The sequence below is a fragment of the Barbus barbus genome (genome assembly GCF_936440315.1).
Source record: "Barbus barbus genome assembly, chromosome: 8".
NCBI classification, from domain to species: Eukaryota; Metazoa; Chordata; class Actinopteri; order Cypriniformes; family Cyprinidae; genus Barbus; species Barbus barbus.
The window spans coordinates 26,542,485-26,566,638 of NC_136736.1; the positions used below are offsets into that span (position 1 = coordinate 26,542,485).

The following is a 24,154-nucleotide window of genomic DNA, read 5'->3' on the forward strand; positions in this document are numbered from 1 at the left end:
TCTCTAGGCCGTCTTCAATTTCAATTTTTACTTGATTCTACATACAAGGCATGTACAAGGAAAATAAATATACGACATTCATTAGTATTATTCAATAGTAAATATATATATATATACATATACATAAGCATATCAAGGTAATAGCTTTTGAGGGCGTGCAGCTCTCTCTCTCTCTCTCTCTCTCTCTCTCTCTCTCTCTCTCTCTCTCTCTCTCTCTCTCTCTCTCTCTCTCTCTCTCTCTCGTGACCTGGATCTAGCGTCTGCAAACACAACCCCTCCATGTCCTCTCTGCTCGATCGTTTTAAGGGACTGAGTTGTGTTCACAGCCCATCAGTCTTCAGTGTAGTTCAGTGTAGTGCTTTAGACTCGTATCTGTGTATGTGATGATCAGGTGTGTAGCGCCTAGCCGCTAACGGCCACAGTGTGACGGACTCTCACGCGCCACAGCCACCAAACTCTGAATGTTTCTTATGTCTGTGTAAACCAAACAAGCACAGAGTGTGGGTTTCATTTGGAAAATCAGCTTTTTAAGGTAAGAAATCTACTTTTATGTATTCCATACTCTGAAGAAGCATTAGCAAGGACTATGCGGTTATATTAGCTTAGCTCTGTGTAACGAAGCTAATGAGGCACTTCACGGTGCTTTTTAGTTTCACTTTTCAGTATAGAGTAACTTCAATATGTAGACATGTGTTTTATCGTGTATACGTTTAGAAGCGTCGATATTTGTTTTTTTTGTGAGCTCCTCTGTGGCGTATTTGCTGTCTGGCTAAGCTAAATGCTAGCAGAGAGTTGACAACTACAAGCATTTACGATTCGCTGTTCATATCTCCCTTTTTCCTATGAAGATCGAAATTTTATGGAAATAAAGTGTTTAAAAATGAAACTTGCTTATGTGAATATCATGTTTTAGCTTTGAAATATATCACTGGTTTGGTATTATTGCATTAATGTCAGTGATGCTGAACTGTTCACAAGGTTTATGCTCAAAACAGTTTTTTTACTTTAAAGAGCACAGGAATACTTTAAATGATGGTTTTCCTTTTAAGGAGCCGAGACAACATTGGTGTGTGGGATTTCCTTCAGTGTTTATATTGTAACGCCCACTTATTTGGAGAGCGTACATCAGGATCAGGGCTTTGTTGTAGTCAGTGGTGTAAACAGAGATTTTACACGCACTTTCATGATAAATGTCAGGGCATGCAACAGTAGTGTTACAGCGAAGTGCACACCTCTAAAAGAATCCTATATGCAAGACGTTACATTGCGTTGAACACACGCCACAGACTTTTGTCATAGGGTTTGATCAATTCCCTCGGCAAGTCATGATGTTAGTCTATCTAGGCCACTGATCTTTTTAATTGGGGGCCAAGGAATGCTGGGGGAATGCCCTGCAAAGGAATGCTGGGGGTCCATAGAAATGCTTACAGAAAAAAAACGAGGCATTTTGAAAATCAATAGGTTAAAATAAAGGAGTAAGTAAATTAATGAATTATAAAAATTTGATTAAAAAATTAGTAAATGGATGAATAAATCAATGCATAACTGTGACAATGTAAAAATAATCAAATAGATGAGTAAATAAACAAATAAATACAGTACTATGATGAACAGTAAAAAGTAACAATGCAACTTAATAAACTAAATATTTAAAGTTTTGTAAAAAAAAATCACCGTATAAATGAAATATGTATGCAAGAAAGTATATAGATGCCTTTTAAATTTTTGGTTGGATGTCGCTCGCACAAGGATCATATTAGTGTTATTTAAAAGATTGAAAACCCCTGATTTAGACCAGTGAAAGTGGAGGGAAGTGCTGAAGTCAACAAACATTAGACTTTGATCTGCCTAATCAGCAGTTGCTGATTTCAACCGATAAGGTCTGTGAAAGGTGCAGGTCCTTGAATAGATTTCTTCACTCCATTAGGAAATACATCACCAACATGTCTGCTTCCATATGACAGTATGATAATTAGTGTTCTTAAAGCAGCGATTATTGAGACAAATGCGCATGCATGGACAGGTCAAAGGCAGCAGAGATTAATTCATATGAGGGTGGAGTGTAAAAGCACATGTGTGAGATGGATTAGTCCCATATGCAGATGTTGCAGATTGAATCCTCATTAGTAGGGTGAGTTTATGTTCATGCTTGCATTGAATTGTATTTATTTATTGTTTACTTTCCTGCGGCCCACATCACAGTGCTCCACTAAACTGACTTGGACTTTATTGTAGCATGATATGTGAATACAAATAGGCACAGCAAATTGCAAATCACGTTGTCATAGAAGCAACTTGAATAATAAACTCATAAATAATAACTAAAATAGATTTTTTTTAACATGATTTCAAGGTGGATGGATTTCATGTTGACTTAATTATAACTGGATCAAGCTGGGTTTCCATGCTTTTTCAGATGCTGCAAGATAAGTAAGGTGTGGTTCAGTGCTCTTTGGAACCGGAATTATTAAATGCGAAGCCTTTGCTCCCTTGGAGTTGTCATTGGCATGCTTGTTATACAGATTGTTATACAGCTGTGCCATGCTTGTTCCATTTCTTAATTATTGATTTAACTGTACTTCGAGGGATGTCCCCAAGTTATTTTAATTTGTTATTTAAATAATATTAGATATTTTTTTCAGGTGACATAATGTTTTGATTAATCAGATGTTCGGACTAATTAACCCCACTGTGATGTAAAACATGATAAAGTCCAAGGGGTGAATACTTTGTATTATTACTGTAGATTGTTCACTATTGCATATACTTGAATGCAATGTAAGTCGCTTTGGATAAAAGCGTCTGCTAAATGCATAAATGTAAATGTAACGCACACATCCCTTACCAAATGACTGCAAAGCATTCTGTGCACTGCTGTGGTGGACTGTGGGAGGCAATGTGACTTGTGACCATTCACTGAACATAACCTGCCATTTTCATTTTTAGTCATCAATTACCTGCGTTTGAATGCAAGACAATTTGTCTGCTTTGTGAATCAATTTTGCACAATGTCTGTCAACATTTGGTCTGTGTTTGGCTCAAATATTTGACCCCCACTTACTCATGCACAGTTTCCCCTGTTTGCCATCTGCACTTTTGTGTGACACTGACTCATTATTTATATAAAAAAAGAAACCACCTTTAGTAAAACTGCTATATTTGTTCTAGGATACGTTTGTTGCCAGGTCTAGAGCAGGGGTGCCCAATCCTGCTCCTGGCGATCGACTGTCCTGCAAAGTTCAGCTCCAACTCTAATCAAACACACCTGAAGCAGCTAATTAAGGTCTTCAGGATCGCTTGAAAATTAAAGGAAGGTGTGTTTGATTAGAGTTGGAGCTGAACTTCGCAGGACAGTCGATCGCCAGGAGCAGGATTGGGCACCCCTGCTCTAGAGAATATTAAATGAAGAGTTCAATCAACAATAAAAAATCTGTCATAGTTTGCTCACCCCTGTGCCATTCTTAAGGGGATTTCTAATGCTATTTCAATAATTAAAATTTGAATTCTGACGTATTTAAATAGTTGGATTCTCACGCTAAACATAACCAAAGTCTCAAAAAGGCCCACAGGACACGACGGCACTTCTGCACTGTTCACACATGGCTTTCTTTTTGCATGATAGAGCTTTAGTTGGCATCTGTAGATGGAACGGCGGATTGTGTTTACCGACAGTGGTTTCTGGAAGTATTCCTGGGCCCATTTAGTAATGTCAATGACAGAATCATGCCGATGAGTGATGCAGTGTCGTCTGAGGGCCCGAAGACCATGGGCATCCAACAAAGGTCTTCGGCTTTGTCCCTTACACACAGAGATTTCTCCAGTTTCTCTGAAACTTTTGATGATGTTATGCACTGTAGATGATGAGATTTGTAAAGCCTTTGCAATTTGACGTTGAGGAACGTTGTTTTTACAGTATTCCACAATCTTCCACCGATTGGATAGCCTCTGCCCATCTTTACTTCTGAGAGACATCTCTTTTAAAGCTAATCATGTTACAGAACTGATGTCAAATAACTTAATTAGTTGCTACATGTTCTACCAGCTGAATCTTTTCAAAATTTCTTGCTTTTTCAGCCCTTTGTTGCCCCCGTGCCAACTTTTTTTAGACCTGTAGCAGGCATCAAATTCGAAATGAGCTCATTTAGTGGATAAAAGTGTAAAATTTCTCCGTTTAAACATTTATGTTCTCTGCGTTCTATTGTGAATAAAATATTGGCTCATGTGATTTTGAAAGTCTTTTAGTTTTCATTTTATTCAAATTTAAAAAAAGTCCCAACATTTCCAGAATTCGGTTTGTAAATGGTTGATCTATGCCAGAGGTGGGCAAACTCCGGGAGTTTTCTTCCAGCCCGTGATGCAGTTTTCCAAAATAGCTATTTGATGCAATGTCAGTAAAATCCAAAAGATGGCACTGTATGTAGATGCGTCCGGTGTAGACACAGTGTACGGCTCCGATGCGGCCACCTGAGCTGATCGCGGCTGCTCTATTCAATGCTTGTTTACATCAGCCGCGCACCACAGAACGTTTCAGAAGCATCCCAGATGCGGCTCTCTGCGCCGCTTTGTTAAAGGTGGCGCCTAGTCTATTTTTCACGGACGCCGCATCCATGCCGCACAGCTCAAATACAAAATAAAAAAATCTAAAAATACACCCTGTGCAAAACTAGCACAATTGTAAATACTACTTGTTTAAAAATTGTGAAAGTGTTCATTTGTTTAAAAAAATGCCTTGTATTGGTAGCCTACGGTTTAAAAAAATGCTTAATGCTTTGTAGACTTAACTCCTGCTCGCACTGTAATTTTGTGGGAAAAACATGGAAATAATTTGGCGTTTTATCTTGCAAAGATTACGTTTTCCACACATTTTTATGAAAATTGATATAGTTGTTTTCAGGATTAAAAATCACGTTTTTATCATCTGAAACATGCTGCGATTTCCAAAGCGACTTATTTAAAACAATCGGATTTGGATTGGTGACGGTATGAGAAAGGCAAGTGAATTTGTATTGCGCATTTTCCAGCAACCATGCCGCTAGTTTCAGTTTTGCTTTAAATATTTTGGCTGGGCGTTTATAATAAATGTTTATTGTGAATGCCACTGTAATTTGTTTGTTTTTTACTTATATTTTCATTCCTTTTTCTGTTCTTAACACTGCTAAATTTACAGGATTTTTTGTGGAGTGAAGGGAATATAAATACATGTTTCTAATGTTTGCAGACGTTTAGTTTATTTTATATTATGAATGAAATGATAAAATATTTTAGTGACAATTTTCATTAAGAACTAGATAATGCTGAGAACAAGATAATTCTGAAATAAAACAACTAGTGTGTTGCTCACAAAAAGGCTTTAGAAGACTTTGAATATAGTGTACAAGTCATACTTTTGTAAAGCTTGAAAGTCCTTTGTCACTGCATGCTTGTATATATGGCATTTTTTTTTTTCCTGTATATATTTGGTGTACGATCCCTTTAATGGAGAAGGCGGCTACAGAACCGAGTCTAGTAAAAACAGAAGTGTTTTTTTGTCAGTTAGGTGACGTGTTTTTACCGAAAGCTCAGGCCAGTTGATTCTCATTGAGGGATAATTTATTGCATCTGGAGGTCTGTTGGGTGGAGGCTGAATTTTGGCGTCCTTTGCGTGTGTGTGCTTTTAAAGGTGGGACGTTGTATCACTGGAGAGTCTGTTGAGGACACAAAAGCAGCGTTGTGCCCTGGTCATGTGATGCCTGTTCGGAAAGCTCCGACCATGTGATCCTGCCTCACAGAATGCTGAGTCGAACTTACAAATGCTGCCTCACCCCTGAGATGTGAGCATGATAAAGAAAAAGACTGAGAAGGGAACAATACAGAGTCATTAAAGAAAGAAGACGTAGAGAAACAGGTGTGGACGACAAAACAGGAAATGAAAGCAATAGAGTGCACCAACTCTACGGTTCAGACTGCGTGCAATTCTCTCATTCGGTCCTTACTCACTGTTTCCCTGATGGTGCTGTGGGGAAGGTGGCTGTCTTCTGTGGAGTCAGTTTGTTGGAATGTGGAGATTTTGCAAGGACGTGAAGCAATGGCTGAAGTGGACCAAGAACGTTTCCTAGGGAATTGGAATACATCTTGGAATGGAAGGGGAACACTGTGGAATTCCACAGCTGCACCAGGAACAATAGGTTGGAAATAGATGAATTGCTGCTTGAATTTCCTTGATGCTATCTAATAACATAGCTTGTGCTGAATTGAAACATACGCTTCAAGTAATAGTACACTCATGAAGCTATTCAGCCAGAAAGTGTAGATGAGTTATTGCAGGCTATATATATATATATATATATATATATATATATATATATATAAGTTGTTCTTCAGCAGCGGTTATGGAGAAAGCTCTAATGGGGAAGCTGAAACTTGTCATTTTGTGATTTGCGGATAACATGATCCAGATGCATCTGTGAGGAAGTGTGTGTGTGTGTCACGTTATTGCCACACGCCTATGTCCCTGCACAGACTTTGTGATTGCGTTGCTGTGGCAATTGGGCAGGGTATTTATTAGAGCACTTTAACAATCTTTAGTGTCTGTTGCTATGGAATCTTTATTTACTCTTTGCGATTAATGAGAGAAAAAACAAACATCCGTGCTGCCATGAAGACGTTTTCCAGAAAATTTCTCATTTTCTACTATGAACAGAAAATACAGTAAATTTGAATGCGGATTAAAGCGATCTCCAAGAAATTGCAAAAAAAGAACCATAAATGTAGCCCATGTGACTTGGAATGCGAGCGGTTACACCATACGTGCCATTATTTGAGTGTACATGAACGTGAATGTGATTTGAAAGCTGCAGTGGAGGGGAAGATTTGAAATAACTCCAATTTTGGTTCCAAACCACGACAACAGAAGACTTGAGGTGCATTCTCAGTTCGCTGTATACATTGTCCAAGTAGTGCGTTTACACTAATAATAATTTAAGAAGTGCACTTCAAATGCCCAGATGATATATCTATTTATTAAAAAAAAAAAATGAAGTGTTGAATGTGAGACACTTCATGCAATTAATGGTTGCAGCTTTGATTACATAGAGGAAGGGAACAGGCTATCAGATTCTGACACAAACTAGCCATTCAAATGTCATGTGCTAGACAGTACATAGTACAGTTTAAGTGCATATTATCTACTGTCATTTGGGGCACAACTTTGAAATTTAGCACAAGTTGTATATGGTGATAAAATGAAATATCTTGGCCAAAAACAGATATTTTGGATAATTTAATTTTAAAATTTAAATTTGCTTGGACGCATAGACTATGCTAAGGTTTTCTAAGTGATTACAGTTGATTTTTCCTCAGTTGGCATTATCTCACTAACATTTAAGCTCTTAACAATACAAAAGAAGAAACAACATTACTGTTAGTATTCAATATACCTGGAATAGTTCATGCATAATTGCATGTTTTTCTTTTTAGTTAAAAACAAAACATTTAACCTAAGTAATGGTTTCCATTCACATTTACTCTTTCTGGAAACCTGAAATGGCACTTTAGGCTGATATTTCTCAGTGACTGGAATTGTAATTCATTCCTAGTCAGGGCTCGCAAAATAGTCCAAATAAAATAGACCATAAATGTCAATCAAAAACATTTTCAATACACAAAGATCAACGAATATCAAGGAGAGAGTTTTATTTTACTATTTACAAGGTATCTGCAGAATTCTTAAAAATCTAAATCTAAAAATTATTTGAAATACCATTTAATGTATTTAAAACTGTCTAAGGCCTTATAAACTCTTCAATTTAGTTATCAAATTTAAGGACCCGTGGGAGCAATGTTCCCTCTAATTTTTTTTCTTGCTGAGCAAAACTTTTCTCTATTGGCCGGACATTTCGGGCACCTGAGCAAAAGCATTCTTTATACCAGACCTGTACAGCGCACACAAAAAAGTGTGTACATTTTAACTTTAATGTGCCATTTATATTTGATTTGACCCTTGATGTAACTAAATGATTTTTACTGTACAATACACTGCAGTTCAAAATTTTGGATCAATAAATTTTTTGAAAGAAGTTTATTTTGCTCATCAAGGCTGTATCTATTTGATAAAAAATACTGAATATTATTTCACAAAATAATATTGTGAAATATTATTGCAATTTAAAATAAATGTTTTCTATTTTAATATACTTTAAAATGTAATTAATTCCTGTGAAGCAAAGCAGTATTTTCAGTGTCACACGATCCTTTAGAAATCATTCTAATATGCTGATTTTTAATCAATGTTGGAAACGGTTGTACTGCTTTTGTATTTTTTTTATACTGTATTTTTTTTGGGAAATGAGCATATTAGAATGATTTCTGAAGGATCATGGGATCATAATGATGATGATAAATTCAGCTTTGATCACAGGAATAAATGCTATTTTAAAGTATAGGTATTAAAATAGGAAACCAATATTAGAAATTGCAATAATATTTCACTATATCACTGTTTTTTTTAAATAAATACAGCCTTGATGAGCAAGATACTCAAAGTCAAAGACTCAAAAACAAGGTCAATTATTTATCAGGTTTATAATATAGCCCTAGCATAATATATTATCAACACAAACTATTTAAACTGATAGAATAGAATACAAACTGAAGCAAAACTTAAGCTGAGATCTGTAAGTGAAATATAAAAAAGTGAACATATGAATTCTTCTATAGATGTCTACACATTGTTATGAAGTACAGTTTGTACAATACTCTTGTGTGTGACTGTACATGTTTCAGAGTTTTGTTACTGTTCTTTGCCCATCCTCCGTTATATCCAGCACTTAATCAAGCCACTCTTCTTTAATACATGAGGAAGTTTTATTTCACATGTCATTGTGTTTGCGTTGTCTCTCGTGTTGAGCGCACCGCAACCATTGAAGTATTGAGTTTCTACAGCAACTCATTTGGTGCATATCGTTCTCTTTCTATGAAACCTGTAAACCGCATTCACCGGTTCTAAATCTGTCGTGACATCAGCTCTATAGCGGTTTGCCCGAGCATTGCTATTCTTTCCCTTTTACTGGCAGCATTCAATCAAGGCTTCCCAACTCATTTTTGTGTGCGCGAGGCACATTATTTCTTCTGCGCGTCCGCGGTGGAAGAAGAGCACGGTCACGCGCACGCTCATCTTAGAGGGAACACTGCGTGGGAGCCCTTTATTTAAGGTAGCCCGTCGGGCAGGGCAGTGATACATTTTGGTAGCCCGACTGGAAAACGCAATAGCCCCGGGACGTCGGGCTAGCGATTTTGCGAGCCCTGCTAGTCATTTGGCATTCTTTTACGGTGCTTTTTTTTGTAGAATGGTAAGAACATTCTGCCAAACCTCATCTTTTCAATGATAAAAAAAATGTTATACAGATCTGGCACAGCATGAGTGTGTATAGATAATGAGAGAGCCTTCATTTTTAGTTGAACCATTCCTTTCATTTTCAGTGGTTTGAGCATGTGCATGTTACCACTGTATTGCGTCGCTTTGTCACTTTAGCTGTCTGGAGTGTGGTTGCAGTCACTCAATAATTTAGCTGCTAGACTGTCCCGCTGACGCTTCTTGTTTCTCTCCCATTCTTTTTTTTTAAGATGATTTGAGAGACTTTTAATCTGCTCTTTTTTTTTTTTTTTTGTAGCTGCAATAGTTGTCATTTCAGCTCCGCAAACCAAAGTATGTTGGCTGTTGCCATGGCCTCAGTGTTTCACAGGCAGGCTTCCTGTTTTGATGTTCTGTTCCTTAGCAAGAGTGAGTTTCCTGTTGAATCAGACTGAGAGAACAGGAGAGCAGGTTGCTTTGGCTCTGCACTAACACCGATATGTGTTTTTCAGGGCCAATGCCGATACCGATTATTACAGACCAAGTAGACCGATAACCGATATATTGAACCGATATATATGTCTGGTGTGAAAATGAATGTCAAAATTAAGAATAACAAGGGCTCTGACAAAAACGGCCTTTCCTAGTGTTGGTTGCACTTCTTACTCTTGTCTTCCCCCATGCATCCATCTACAATAAGGGTAATATATAAAGAGAGAGTTAAAAGTGGGACCACTGTGTGCTTCATGATTAAGCCTATGAATACTAAATACTACAACTAAACAGCTTGGGGAAATGTAAGTATTTGGCTTCAATAATTTACATGTTAGAAATGTATGTGTAATAGCATAACCTCTCATAATTCTTCATTAATTATTTTCGGTTGACTAAATCATAACCTACAATTCAATTCATCATCTAATGCACATCAATTGATTAATTTAAAAAGCGCAATGTATATAATAAGTGTAAATAATTTAATTGTCTTCATAGCTCCATTGTAGAAGTTGCGAAGAAGACCGCAACTATTTTAATGAAACTATAACACTAATAGCCTGTTATAGGCTCACTTGGTTCAATAGCCTATTGAAATGTCCCAATTTCCGTCATCCTAATCTTGGCCTATGTGACAGTAACTTAATCTTGGCCTATGTGACAGTATCTTAGTCTTGGCCTATGTGACAGTAATTTCCATTAGTTTTCATTTACAGAGCAGTGCAAATGAAGGCATAAAACATTAATTTAATTTATATTTTAATCAAATGAGAGTTGAAGTCTATTTTTTGGCAAACAAATGTGTTTACTATTAAAATTAAAACATGTAAGAAATAGCGTATTGTGTGATTGTTCTTTTAAACAAAAGTTGTAATAATTGTAGTAGCATTAGTAAATAAACCTTTTATTTTGACGGGTTGCCATGAGGACCTCTTAAGTTTCTGTAGCCTATTTATGATATGGCGATCGTTTTACTCAAACGAAACAGTCAAATGCTCATGAAGTAACTCTCAGAGCAGTTCTGGGGATGATGTTCATGTATTTATGTCCTCATTTAGTGACATGGCAGATGCGGAAAACACCGCGAGCGTCGCGCACTTCAGTGTGTGTGTGTGTGTCAAAACCGCGCGTCTGTGCCTTTCACATATACAGAGACACGCCGAACATGCAGAATTCATATTTAAATAGTCTTTTTGCAGCTTAATGTTTACAGATAGTCCATATCATGAGTCGATTTAAGTGTACTGACCTACTTTTGATTAATTCATCCAAACTTTGACTAATTCCGTGACTCCGCGTTATACAGTAAATTCCATATGACTGGATTCCGCGATTCCCCCTGCGTTTCCCCCATCTCGGAAACCATAAATAGATAAAATTGAGGTTTTTACAACTTCAGTGTAGTGGATTGTAATTTATTGCAACTTGTGCAAGGTCTGCTGCTGCCTTTGAGAGATAACTGATGCGTGAAGCAGCACTAGTTAGCAAGCGCTTTCGGTGTGAGAGTGCCTTTAGTCTTCCACGTTGACTGGTCGGACTCCTGACTCTCAACAAATCAGATGCGCGGTGTGCGGAGACTGCTTTAGGCCACAGAGTGGTGAGTTCCGACAGGCTGCATCAGAGCCAAATAGCGCGTTTCAAAATTAAATAATTTTATCGGCACATCGGTTTTGAAAATGACCGATGCCGATTATCATAAAAATGCTTAATATCGGTGACAATAATCGGCCAGGTCGATAATCGGTCGACCACTACTCTGCACATGAGGTTCATGAATGTTTGAGATGTTATTTTTGCAGTGCTATTGATCTTTTTTTCACTTTGTCTTTTGTCTCTCATCCTGCAGTCCTGGAGTTTGCCACAGTGGGTCAGCAGAGTGTGTGGGGTATGAGTCATGACGTCTGTGGTGCTTGTAGACAGTGGAGGAGCGGTGGTGGAGTATGTCACAGCAGAGGACGACCATTTTACGGTAAGATTTTGACCACTACAACATAATTTATTTGCATATCTATCACTTTATATTACTTTGCTGCTAGTCTCACGTTAAAATTGCACAACCACAGAGTTCTTTCCCTGACTGATGTTCTCAAATATGGCGAGCTCCAATGTGATTGGCTGACATTACACAATTTGCAGGAGTTAGGCTTGCACAGTCAGACAAGTTGTTGAAATGTTCACCAGTGTACCAATTTATTCAACATTTTCCCGAGAGTTATATCCGATTTTGTTATCATGTGTCTCATAAAAAAATAAAATTATTTTTATTGTGGTCATTTTACATGTTTGACAGAACATCTTTTCCTGTAAAAGTAGGCAGTTTTGGTCAGAATAAGCTGCAAAGTGGATCATGTGATGCCAGTAGTAAAAATAACTAATTACTATTAATTAGTAAATTACTAATAACTATAAGGTTTCAATAAACTTCCTAACCAGAGAAATATATACCACATTTATAAAGATAATGACACAGGAACGATATCGTTGGAATCCCTTTCAGAAAGATTTTTTTTCTAGCTGGTGAACAACAAACACCGAAAGCCAATCTGCATCACGTGCTTATAATAATCAGAATGTTATAGTCCATTGGTGTGGATGCTAATATAGTTAGCATTATAGTCATGTTTTAGTTATCCTGTGAAAGTCCCTTTAGTGTTTTGAAGAATTTCCAACGTGTTCATTATAGTGTATTAAAACTTAACAGCAACTCTTGAAATCTTAAATCATTAGAATGAATGTTTAGACAGTTTATTTTTAGATTTCAGGTTTGTTCTTGTTCATGAAACCTCTGTTCTCTGTCTAGGAGGAGGGTGTGTATGAGGTTGAGGGAGAGGTGGAGTACCCAGCGGTGATTGTAGAGCAGGTGCCCAGTGCGCGGTTGGAGCAGGGCTTCGCTGCTCAGGTGCTGGTGTACGATGATGAGACCTACCTGATGCAGGGAGTTGCTGAGGAGCAGGAGGTGGAGACTGAAGTGCTAGAGACAGGTGAGAACACGGTTACAACAACTACTATTCTGTCTTTCTCAGCTGATTTTCACTCAACCTGTACAAACACCTAGCTAGGAAATTTGAAGATGAAACCCTTTTGTGCTTCAGCATCACTGCATGGAGACATACACAAAGTTTAATGCAAGCACGCTAAACATAAATGCTTTGTTACACTATCTCATAGGCTGAGTCAATTATAAAATTGGAAAGACTGCGGTTTAATTAAATATATACACTGCATGTTTTAGAGCGAAGCGCTGCACTTAGTTAATTTACATGCAAGCAGCTCATGATTCAGTGTTCCATACAAACTCATCTCTGCATGTGCTGTGAGTTTGGGTTGCTTATAGACTCCCTGCAGTTTACCACCAAAATAAAAGCTCTGTGGCGTAATGTTGGAAAGGAATTACAACAGACATAAATACTAGTAAAGTGATTTTACTGCTGTTCTGTTGTAAAATAAAATTATTATTATTATTACATTAAATACTTTTTTATTTTGCAGTAGTAATTTATCTATAGATTGATCATTTGAATGATACTAGAATAATGTATTTTAATAATAATTTATTAGTAGTAGTAGTAGCTGTAGTATTGTATGCTCACATTAATTGGGAGGGTTCTTTTTTTGTCACATGCCTTTATAAAGGACCTGTATTTTAGATGCATTCTAATTATTGACACATTTCATTACAAATAAAAAGGCTGTCTGCATAATTCGATATACATTAACTTCTAGCTATTCAAAACACATCTCTATTGAATTCCCCATCAAAGTGGCAGAAAAACCCCTTTGCACACTTTACCACAACTACCAGCCTTACTTAATGTGCTTTTGTTCACTTGAATAAAATGCTCTCTATTCCTGATTGCATGTTAAAATATTTAGAATCCTGTGATTTCCAGTAGTTGCTGTTGGCAGAGAGACTTTATGAAGCCACTGTTTATGAACATATGACTTGTAATCATCATTATGCATTTGTAAAACTGAATCGCCCAATGAAAATACTTTATGGGTGGATGTTGATGCACTATAATAGTTGCATATTGCTTGCTTATGTCTCAGTTATGTTAATAGTTAGGTACCCTAGTTATTTTGGTGCTTGCAGACTATATTATACGCTGTATATAGAATGCGGTCCCGGGTCCAGGATTTATGGGCTATTTAGTGATGTGCCATTTCAGAGGGTAACCACTTAAGCATGATTCTGCTAGAAAATCAACCATATCGCCCAAAGATAGCTTTCTTGTTTTGGTTACAGTTATTATGAGCCAAACCCAGGGCTACGCTTCTATTTTTACAACCAATTTCTGATCAAAATTGCCCTGTTATAAAAAGTTCACCCCTTTCAATGTATGGATAAAAAACATTGAAAGTAAATGGTGACTTTTTTTATTATTTTTTTTTATCATCTCCTTTTGTGTTTCACTACAGAAAGTAATTAATGGTTCGGAGCAACATGAGGATGAGGGTGTATAAATTGTGTAGATTTGCCAAGGCCCTGCTTTATGATAAATCTCTACTGCCCTCTTGTGGGCACTCTTTGAAGTGTTGCGCAGAATATGGTCATTCGAATCATAATACTTTTTGGAAGTATTATAACAATACGTAAAATGCCAATACTTAAGTCACTTAATACTTACAAGTGTCACGTGACATCATAATGCCCCCGCCCCCTTATTATTCGTCCAGAAATATTTTAGATTCTTTGATATCACCGTTAAAATGCATAAAAGATAATAACAAAGATGTTGAATATGAAGATGCTTATAAAGAATATCCCTCTGGATAAGAATGAAATACAAAATACGACGCAAAAAAGGGAAAAGAAGTGCACATGTTCGTGTCTATTTAGAAGAGAGTTTTTCATGGTGTGTATATATAGCTATATGTTTAAGATACCTTGAGATCATAGTTTAAAGTGCTTAAAAGACGAGTTGTTTAATTATATATATATATATATATATATATATATATATATATATATATATATATATATATATATATATATATATATATATTATTATTTTTTTTATGTATTTACCACTTGTTACAGAATACGATGCAAAACTATTCATTTTCTGTTCAGAATAGTTATTTTCAATTATTTATGTTTTAGATACTTTTAGATGGCGGTCGAAAGTAAAAAAAAAAAAAAAAAAAAGATGAGAATATTTTATAAAGAATATCCCTCTTAAAAAATCAGAACAGTTATTTTATTTACTTCAATACATTTTCTTTGTAGATAATTTTAGATTTCCCGTGTTTTACAATGCGTATGTGCGTAATTTTAACTGCTGTTTTTAAACGATTTAAAAAGTATTTTTTTGTAAATGCTTTTGACGTAAATCGAACGTAACGCAGAGCGCGCGGAGGATTTCCTGTGTTTGGCGCGGAAGGATCTGTGCGCGCTGTTGAGTTTGTGGAGATTTGCTGTGGAGGCGGAGTGATACGTGAGTCGTGCGTCTCTAAACGCTTTCAATGCGAGTCAATGTGAATTCTGCACCTCTGGACGAAACATGGCGACGGCGCTGCATGATGGACCCGCTAACCAGCTCGATCTGCTTATCCGAGCAGGTAAAAAGACCAAAGCGCTTGCTCAACCTCGCCAGCGTGGGTTTGTTTGGGAATCAAACACTCAAGCTCAGCGCTGAAATCCTTGAAGTTGTGCTGTAAAGTAATGGAGGGCATTTCAGGAAGTGATCACCTTGGTTGGCAACCTGCATGGCGTTGCCTACTTTTCTTATCTGCTTGCTTGGAGTGCTGAAGAGTAGCGTGCAGGCGTGTGTGTTGTGTTATGCGTGAGCAGCGTGCACCGTGTTGAGTTTGCCCTGCGCTGAGGGCGTTTTTAAAGATGGACTGTGTGAGAATAACGGGTTTCTCTGGAGGTGGTGCGCTGCTCTGAAACCAGGAAGTGGGAGAGATGTTGTCTTTCCTACGTCTTTGCCACGCTGTCTGGAGTCGGAAGGACACGGAGTTTCATTTTTAACTCTGAAATACAGTTTAATAAAATCTGAATGTTAGTTAATCTATTGAGTGGATTTTATATTTCATAAAATAGCGCCTGAGAGCTTTACGTTTAACGATTGGTTGATTTTGATGCCTCATCGTCAAAGGAAATGTGGCATATCGGATGAAAAAAACATCCTACATTATAGCCACATTGTATTTTATTAATAGTGTTAAGATGTATGTCGAAAACATTGAGTTTGAGTAATAAAATCCGTGTTTTCGTCATGTCGCAGATGCCCCGTTATCTAAACGTGGTCGCTTTGCTTTCTGCACATTTCAGCGCTGTGAGCAACATTCATCGCTTAATTATTCCTTTAAATGTCACTTTGTCTTTTTAAGACCAGAGATGTGTTGCTGTAAAAGTGTCGAGTGGATATTTGACTTTTTTTCCTGTGAATGTTTAGATTTTAGAGGTAATTTGATGGCGGAAGCATTTTTATTCCACTGGGCTGTCTACAATTTGAGTGACGGCGCTTGTTGTCCAATAGTATTGGCGTCGCGTTCGAAATCCTACACCTGACCAATCAGCTCGCATTTTTCTTGGGGCGTTGATCAGAGAAGAGGCCAATCAGATTCGGGGCGGGGATTGAGTGGCAGGAAGCACTGAGAGCGTCTTCAGAAAGAACTGGAGGGAAAGCTCTGACGACTGTAAACACGGAAGTGAGGAGGGACAGCACTACTTTCTAGTGGACCGCTATTTTAGTGACAGACAAATAGTACCACGATATTAAGTCTTCTGTACTGGTTATTAACGATTTACTGAATTATTGCTAATAATAATGTATTATATGAACAGCAACAGTGGCGTGATTTAGATATTTAGCAGCTGTTGTAGTGTTTTATGAATAATTATGTGAATGTTCATTACTTGTTCTCATCGGCAGGCTTTTTAAAATTTATTTTAATGTATTTGTTTAAAGAGCTTGTGGTATTTTTACGAGTTTTAATATATGTTTAGGTTTTTATTTCAGTCTATTCTTGGATAAAAACATACTTCTGACAAAGTTGTTTGGCCTCTTTAAGGAATATTTAAATCATAAATAAAAATAGTCAACAGTTATCATCTTCGTGTTCTTCCAAAAATTATGGTATGGAACAACATGAGGGTGAGTAAATTCTGTAATATATTTTGTGTGTAAACTATCATTTTAAATGTATATCCCTGAGGACTGAAAGATATAACACTTGTGGTTCAAAACACTTGTGGTTAACTTTTTTTTTTTTTTTTTTTTTGTACACCATAAGCTTTTTTTGTTTTAATATCTGGACTTTGATTTGTGTCCTGTCTCCAAGGGCAGATCTGTCTGAATACAGGAAGTAAATGCATGCCGGGTCACCCATTCTAGAGGACACCGTGTGTATGTGTTTATGACTGGGACTGCCTAAAGATAGCCCCCTTGTGCAGCAACAGACACGCATAGCCAAACATGGGCAGGCTCAGGTTGTAATGGGAGTTGAGTGACAGCTTGGATAGACTGGCACAGGTGCTAGTGGCTCTGGATGTTAACGTCAAAGGGAGCAGGGCTGGAGGTTCTGTCCCTTTATATGCATGAACTGCTTGTCTGAGATCAGTCTCTCCGCACCTGTTTCTAAATAAGTGCGTCCAAGGAAGTGACTTGTCATTTAGCATTTGTTTTTATCCAAACTGTCTTAGAGCACACTTATTGGGCTTTGAGTAGACTGATTGCAGGTATGACACCCCTGGATCTATTTAGGTGCAAAGGCAGAATCTCAAGAAGGCTATAGTTCAGAGGTTGCACTTTTGTATTAATAGGTCCTTATGGGATTTACATATAATGTTCTCTCTTAACCATTTGTGTTGTTTATATTTAGTGATTCCTTGTTAGTGTTCAACTCGTTAACTTGATTATTTGCAGTGACAAAGCGACTGGAAGTAATACATTTTCAGTGTTAACTCCTCTTTATCTAGTAGTGTTTTAAAGCTCTTAAGTATCAAATTAAAGTGTCAATCACACACTTGATTTAGTCTCCATACTAAATGGATGTCAATAAAATAACTTGTTCAACCATAAAGTAAAAAAATAAATGTTAAAAATCTATTTACAGAAATTAAAGTCAGTGAACTTATTTTTTTATAGCCATTGCTAGACCAGTTTTCTCGTCACCCGTGCTTAAACATATCACTCACTCTGGGGTTTGATTGTGATTTTATTTATTTTTTAATATGATATTGAGTAACCACGTAATGCACGTTTTCCACCCACTAGCACCCTCTATTGTCAGTTAAGTGTACAGATATTCAATTTGAAACGAGGTTGCTTGTGTACCAGTGCATGGGGCATTTTATAATTACACGACTGTAAAGAAAATATAGGTTGGGAAGATGAAAAAAAAAAAAACTTATTTAGCAATGATGCATTCAATTGATCAAAAGTAACACTTAATATATTTATAAATCTACAAAATACTTCCTTTTCTGAAAATTCATATTTTCCTTGAGATGAATAAATGGCATTTTAAAGTACATCAAAGTTGAAAACATTTATTTTACATTGTAATAATAGTTCACACTATTACTGTTTTTAGTGTATTTTTTGTCTTTTAAAAAGTTTTTTTGTGTGTGTCCTGTCTGTTGCAGTGGAAGCATCAGTTCATGGCTCTGTACAATGCTCTGACAAAACCATTGAGGCTGCTGAAGCTCTTCTACACATGGACTCTCCCTCCAGCTTGCGTGGAGACCGGAGCCCAGGTGAGCACTGCTCTCTCACTTCTAGCTTTCACATCACAAAACATGAGACTGTAGATAGCCACACTGTGGGCAAAACACGATTTTCAAACTTTTTTCCTGTTGTGTAGAGGTTTTTGTGCCTCCATGTGTCAACACTTCGGAGTTCCTGCATGCTGCCATGCGACCTGACGTGCTGACAGAGACAGTGGTGGAGGTCAGCACAGAGGACTCGGAGCCCATGGAGGTGGTTACGGTTCTTCAGGAGCCGGAGATGCTGGAGACGGAACCCACCAAAAGAAGAAAATGTGAGAACATGAACATTGGCAAAGGCAATAATCAGATTATTTTTTTTGTTAAATGGGATGTCTCTGAATATATTCTGTTAACTTTGTATTTATTTATACATTGATTTAAATATTTTAATTAAACTTTTAACTGTTATTTGTCTAATCTTTTCAGCTGGGCGGAAACCCAAACCCCATCACATTTCAAACGGATCTCCAGACCTGGGCATCAAGAAGAAGTCTAGAGAAGGGAAAGGTATGTCTCGTACATTCAGTGTTATATGCATGATGTGCTTAATCAGCGGGGGAAGAGACATCTGGGTCATATTTAACTGCAAAATCAAAAAGGAACTGTAATGAAATGTACTGTAATAGAATCTTTTTCTCATTACTTTGATGGATTTCTGTTGTACATTGTATACATCATAGTATTCGTTGTACTCAATTTTGGGTAATCTGTACTTTAGAGAGCAAACAGAAAACTTAACTTTTTTTTTTTTTTTTTTTAATATTTTTTATTGTTGTTATTGTGTTTTGTGTTAGTCAGTTGTATTAGTTATTTTTTAACCTAATCAAAATAACTCAACTACAGTTTGATTGAGATTTATTGGAATGCACAATCGAATGCATTTATTTATTTTTAATTTAATAGCAATGAAAATAACCTATTCATTGCCATTAAAGTGAAATTACTGAACCTACACAGGTATTCGTGACATCCATGGTAATTTTTATTTATTTTTTTAAAATGGAAACGATGTTTTGCTGTAGTGTCAGTGGCTGTTTATTTGCAAGTATTAATCAGTTGAACTTTTGTGATATTTGTGTTTTACAGGAAGTACATACTTGTGGGAGTTCCTGTTGGACCTGCTGCAGGATAAGAACACCTGTCCCAGATACATTAAGTGGACACAGAGGGAGAAGGGCATCTTCAAACTGGTGGACTCCAAAGCTGTGTCAAAGCTCTGGGGCAAACACAAGAACAAACCAGACATGAACTATGAAACCATGGGCAGAGCTCTCAGGTGAGGAGCTTGTGTGTGCAAACACCATAAGATTACTTTTTCTAACACGTTTTCCAATTCTAGCAATTGGTATCCATAACTAGAACTATCTGTTCTAATGTTGTATTTGTCTTTGTTTGTCTCTCAGGTATTACTATCAGAGAGGCATCTTGGCCAAAGTAGAGGGTCAGAGGTTGGTGTATCAGTTTAAGGAAATGCCTAAAGACATTGTCGTCATCGATGACGATAAGTGCGACCCTGGTGATGACATAATTGGAGAGAAGACCTACGAGCGTGTTCCTCCCTCATCTGACACTCTATTGGCAACTGACCTCTCCAGAACCCCTGCCATCTTGAGAGGGGTCGGTAGGACTGTGGTCCATCCAGGTTCCCCAAAAGCTAAAGCTGCACTCACTGCAACTCCTGTTCAGCGCATTGTAACGGTTTCTACGTCAATGGACCCATCGCAGCCATCCCATGCCACCATTATTCCCAATGCACCCAGGTAACTAATCTTAAATTTGTGTAAAAAAAGATTTGTTTGATATGTTTTAAAACATTATCTTGTGTCCAGGACTGTGCGGGTTGCTATGCAAGTGCCGGTCGTAATGACAAATTCCTTGGGACAGAAGATCTCCACGGTGGCTGTGCAGTCAGCGAACTCTTCACTCTTCACTACAGCGCCCACCAACACCGGCTCAGCAACTGGTGCGAACGCACCCAAAGTCCTAATACAAACCATGCCAACGATGGTTCCCGCCACGGCTGAGAACGGTGACAAGATCACAGTCCAGCTCGCAAAGATAATCACCATCCCCGCAAGCCAGCTCACGCAGTGCCAGCTACAGGGCAAACCGGGCACCCCAACAGGCATCAGTCTGATGGGTGCCCCCCTCGCCGTCCGAGCCCTTGCGCCCATGTCTGTGGCGCCGGGGGCGCAGGTGATCAGATTGGCAGTTCCAGCCCAGCAGAGTCCAGCTCAGGCAAAGACGCAGGTCCCCGTTTCAATCCAGACGCAAACTCAAGTCCCAATCTCTGTTCAGACGGCATCTACTCCGGCGTCAGTTCCAGTTCAGATCCAGATTCAACAGAGCCAACTTTTTCCAAAAGCAAAAAGCCCAGAGTCGAAACCCGACAGCACTTCAGCAGAACCACCTGAGCAGGACAATCCCACACAGGAAGCAGCAGCAGTGGTGGTAGAGGAAGGTTCAAATCCACAGTCTGAAGCAGAGAGCTGAAGAGTTATGCCTTTAGTCAGTCATGAACAACAATAAATGAACTTATCTTCCCCAGATACCATTCAGTCACATTCTGGGAGTACAAACTGGAGATTTGTTGACTTGTACAGCTTCGGAGTTCAATTGTGGTTTCATTTTATATATTAAAAAAAACAAATCAGGCAAAGGCCACAGTTCTCACATCATGTGGATTAAATCTGGATGTCCATCATTTCAATTATGAGTTGTTAAAGGGACCAAATGTAAAGGACACTACAGAATTTTTTTTTAAATCTAGCTTTGACACTAATAACAGCTAAGCAGAACACTAAGGAGTGAGTAGTTGAAGTAGTCAAGTATGTGAACCATTGAGGGAGGATACATTCAACTTTTTATAACTTGTATAAAGAGTTTTTTTTCTTTAACATTTAAATTGCAAGGCAAAACCAGCAGTTTCTTTTGATGATCACTGTGAGTGCACGCTTCTGTCCGTGTTTCACAGGAACGTGTCGATTCTCCCTCCTCCTCTACCAAGGGAAGAAATGGACTTTGTATATATGAATTATACAGTTTACTGAATTTTTAAACAATGCAGCCTTAGAACAGTTTTGTTTTTGTTGTTATTCTTTTAAGTCAAGCTTTTAAGCTTTTGTGTTATCATGTTTTTTGTTTTGTTATTTTTTTCCCTCACACGTTGTACCAAGCACAGTGTTATTGGCAAACAAACTGCAAAGCATTTTTGCATTCTCGTCTCAATCATCCAGATAAAAAAAATTACCATACTGATTAGGTGTAAGTAAATCTGGATCCAAATCCTGGAATGATGCCAATTCCCCACCCCCAAAAAAGGTCGATCATCAGCATGCATCCTCACTTCAGATACATTTGTTGCGCATTTTTCTTTTGATTTTATTAGTCCTTAAAGAGGGAGAACAAGATATTTGTGTTCAGAATAATCTAGTTTATATATTCAACATTTGAAGTATATTCTATTTTGTTGTACTCTTGTTTCAAAGTGTACTCAAGTAGATTTTACTCGAATACAAAAATATTCCTGAATTTGAGTGGTGTTGTTTTTGATACATCTGTATCAGCTGCAGAGCTGTTTTGTTTGTTGCATCTAAGGTCGCTATTTCATGATCGCCAACAAATGACCACTATGAAAGATTTGAGCTTTAGATGCATTGAAAAAAACAAAAAAAACATCAGCAGTTGCAGACATTACCCAGCAGCACAGTAGTAATGACTTTATGAACTACTTTACTTCCAAGATCGAAACTATTAGAGATAAAATTGTAATTATGCAGCTGTCAGCCACAGTATCGCATCAGATAGTCCACTATAGATCCCCTGAGGAACAATTCCACTCATTCTCTTCCATTGGAAATTAATTGTATAAACTTGTTAAATCATCTAAACCAACAACCTGTATTTTAGACCCTGTTCCATCTAAGGTCCTAAAAGGGGTGCTTCCAGAAGTAATAGATCCTCTTCTGAATATTAACTCATCATTCTCATTAGGATATGTCCCAAAAACCTTCTAACTGGCTGTTGTTAAGCCTCTCATTAAAAAAAAACACAACTTGACCCCAAATAATTAATTACAGACCGATTTCGAATCTCCCTTTTCGGTCAAAGATAGTAGTATCATCACAACTATGTTCCTTCTTAGAGAAAATTATATACGTGAGAATTTCCAGTCAGGTTTTAGACCATATCATAGTACCGAGACTGCTCTTAGAGAGTTACAAACGAACTGCTTTTATCATCTGATCGTGGTTGTATCTCTCTATTAGTGCTACTGGATCTTAGCGCCGCGTTTGACAGTATCGACCACAACATTCTTTTAAATAGACATTTTAAATTTTGGCATTAGGGGAAGTGCACTGGCATGGTTCAAATGGTACTCATCTGACCGCCATCAATTTGTGGCAGTAAATGAAGAGGTGTCATACCAATCACAAGTGCAGTATGGAGTACCTCAAGGCTCAGTACTTGGCCCCTTACTTTTCACGCTTTACATGTTACCCTTGGGAGATCTCATTAGGAAACATGGTGTTAGCTTTCACTGTTATGCTGATGATACCCAGCTCTATATTTCTTCGCGACCTGATGAAACTTACCAATTTGCAAAACTAACGGAATGTATAGTTGATATCAAAAACTGGATGACTAGCAATTTCTTACTGCTAAATTCTGAAAAAACAGGTGTTAATTATTGGACCAAAAACTTTTGCATGTAATAACCTAGATCACTGTCTAATACTCGATGGCTGCTCTGTAAATTCTTCGTCATCAGTTAGGAACCTATGCGTACTTTTTGATAGCAAACTTTCCTTCGAAAAACATGTTTGTAGCATTTGTAAAACTGCATTTTTCCATCTTAAAAATATATCTAAATTACGACCTATGCTCTCAATGTCAAATGCAGAAACATTCATTCATGCATTCATGACCTCGAGGCTAGATTATTGTAATGATTTATTGGGTGGTTGCTCTGCACGTTTAATAAACAAACTCCAGCTGGTCCAAAATGCAGCAACTTAGAGTTCTTACTAGAACCAGGAAGTATGGCCACATTAGCCCGGTTCTGTCAACACAGCACTGGCTCCCAATTAAACATTGTATAGATTTTAAGATCTTGCTAATTACCTATAAAGCCCTGAATGGTTTGGCACCTCAGTATTTGAGTGAGCTCTTATCGCATTATAGTCCTTCACGTCCACTGAGATCTCAAAACTCTGGCCATTTGATAACACCTAGAACAGGGCTGTCCAAACTCGGTCCTAGATAGCCGGTGTCCTGCAGAGTTTAGCTCCAGCTTGCCTCAACACACCTGCATGGAAGCTTCTAGTATGCCTAGTAAGAGCTTGATTAGCTGCTTCAGGTGTCTTTAATTAGGGTTGGAGCTAAACTCTGCAGGACACCGGCCCTCCAGGACCGAGTTTGGACAGCCCTGACCTAGAATATCAAAATCAACTGCGGGCGGGAGATCATTTTCCTATTTAGTGCCCAAACTCTGGAACAATCTACCTAACACTGTTCGGGAAGCAGACACACTCTGTCAGTTTAAATCTGAGATCACCAAAAATGTAACCGGGTGAACAGGAACAAAAAAAAAGCACACACGGCAACAGGTT

General features: G+C 37.8%; 1 protein-coding gene across 6 annotated transcripts; it reads left to right on the forward strand.

Moving 5' to 3' along the window:
* The first annotated feature begins 195 nt into the window (after positions 1-195).
* LOC306874368 (ETS-related transcription factor Elf-2-like) lies at positions 196-22,071 on the forward strand. 6 transcript variants are annotated; one of them, XM_079424360.1, is made up of 9 exons: positions 196-532; positions 11,670-11,792; positions 12,624-12,804; positions 18,420-18,530; positions 18,638-18,814; positions 18,969-19,049; positions 19,629-19,818; positions 19,946-20,302; positions 20,372-22,071. In XM_079424360.1, exons 2-9 carry the CDS (start codon positions 11,718-11,720, stop codon positions 21,033-21,035), a joined length of 1,836 nt encoding a protein of 611 aa, XP_079280486.1. In that variant the 5' UTR covers positions 196-532; positions 11,670-11,717; the 3' UTR covers positions 21,036-22,071. The 6 variants fall into 6 exon arrangements, with proteins under 6 accessions (XP_079280486.1, XP_079280484.1, XP_079280487.1 ...); XM_079424358.1 differs by having other exon boundaries at positions 218-532; positions 18,638-18,838; XM_079424361.1 differs by lacking the exon at positions 196-532 and adding an exon at positions 5,531-6,164.
* The last annotated feature ends 2,083 nt before the right edge of the window (positions 22,072-24,154 follow it).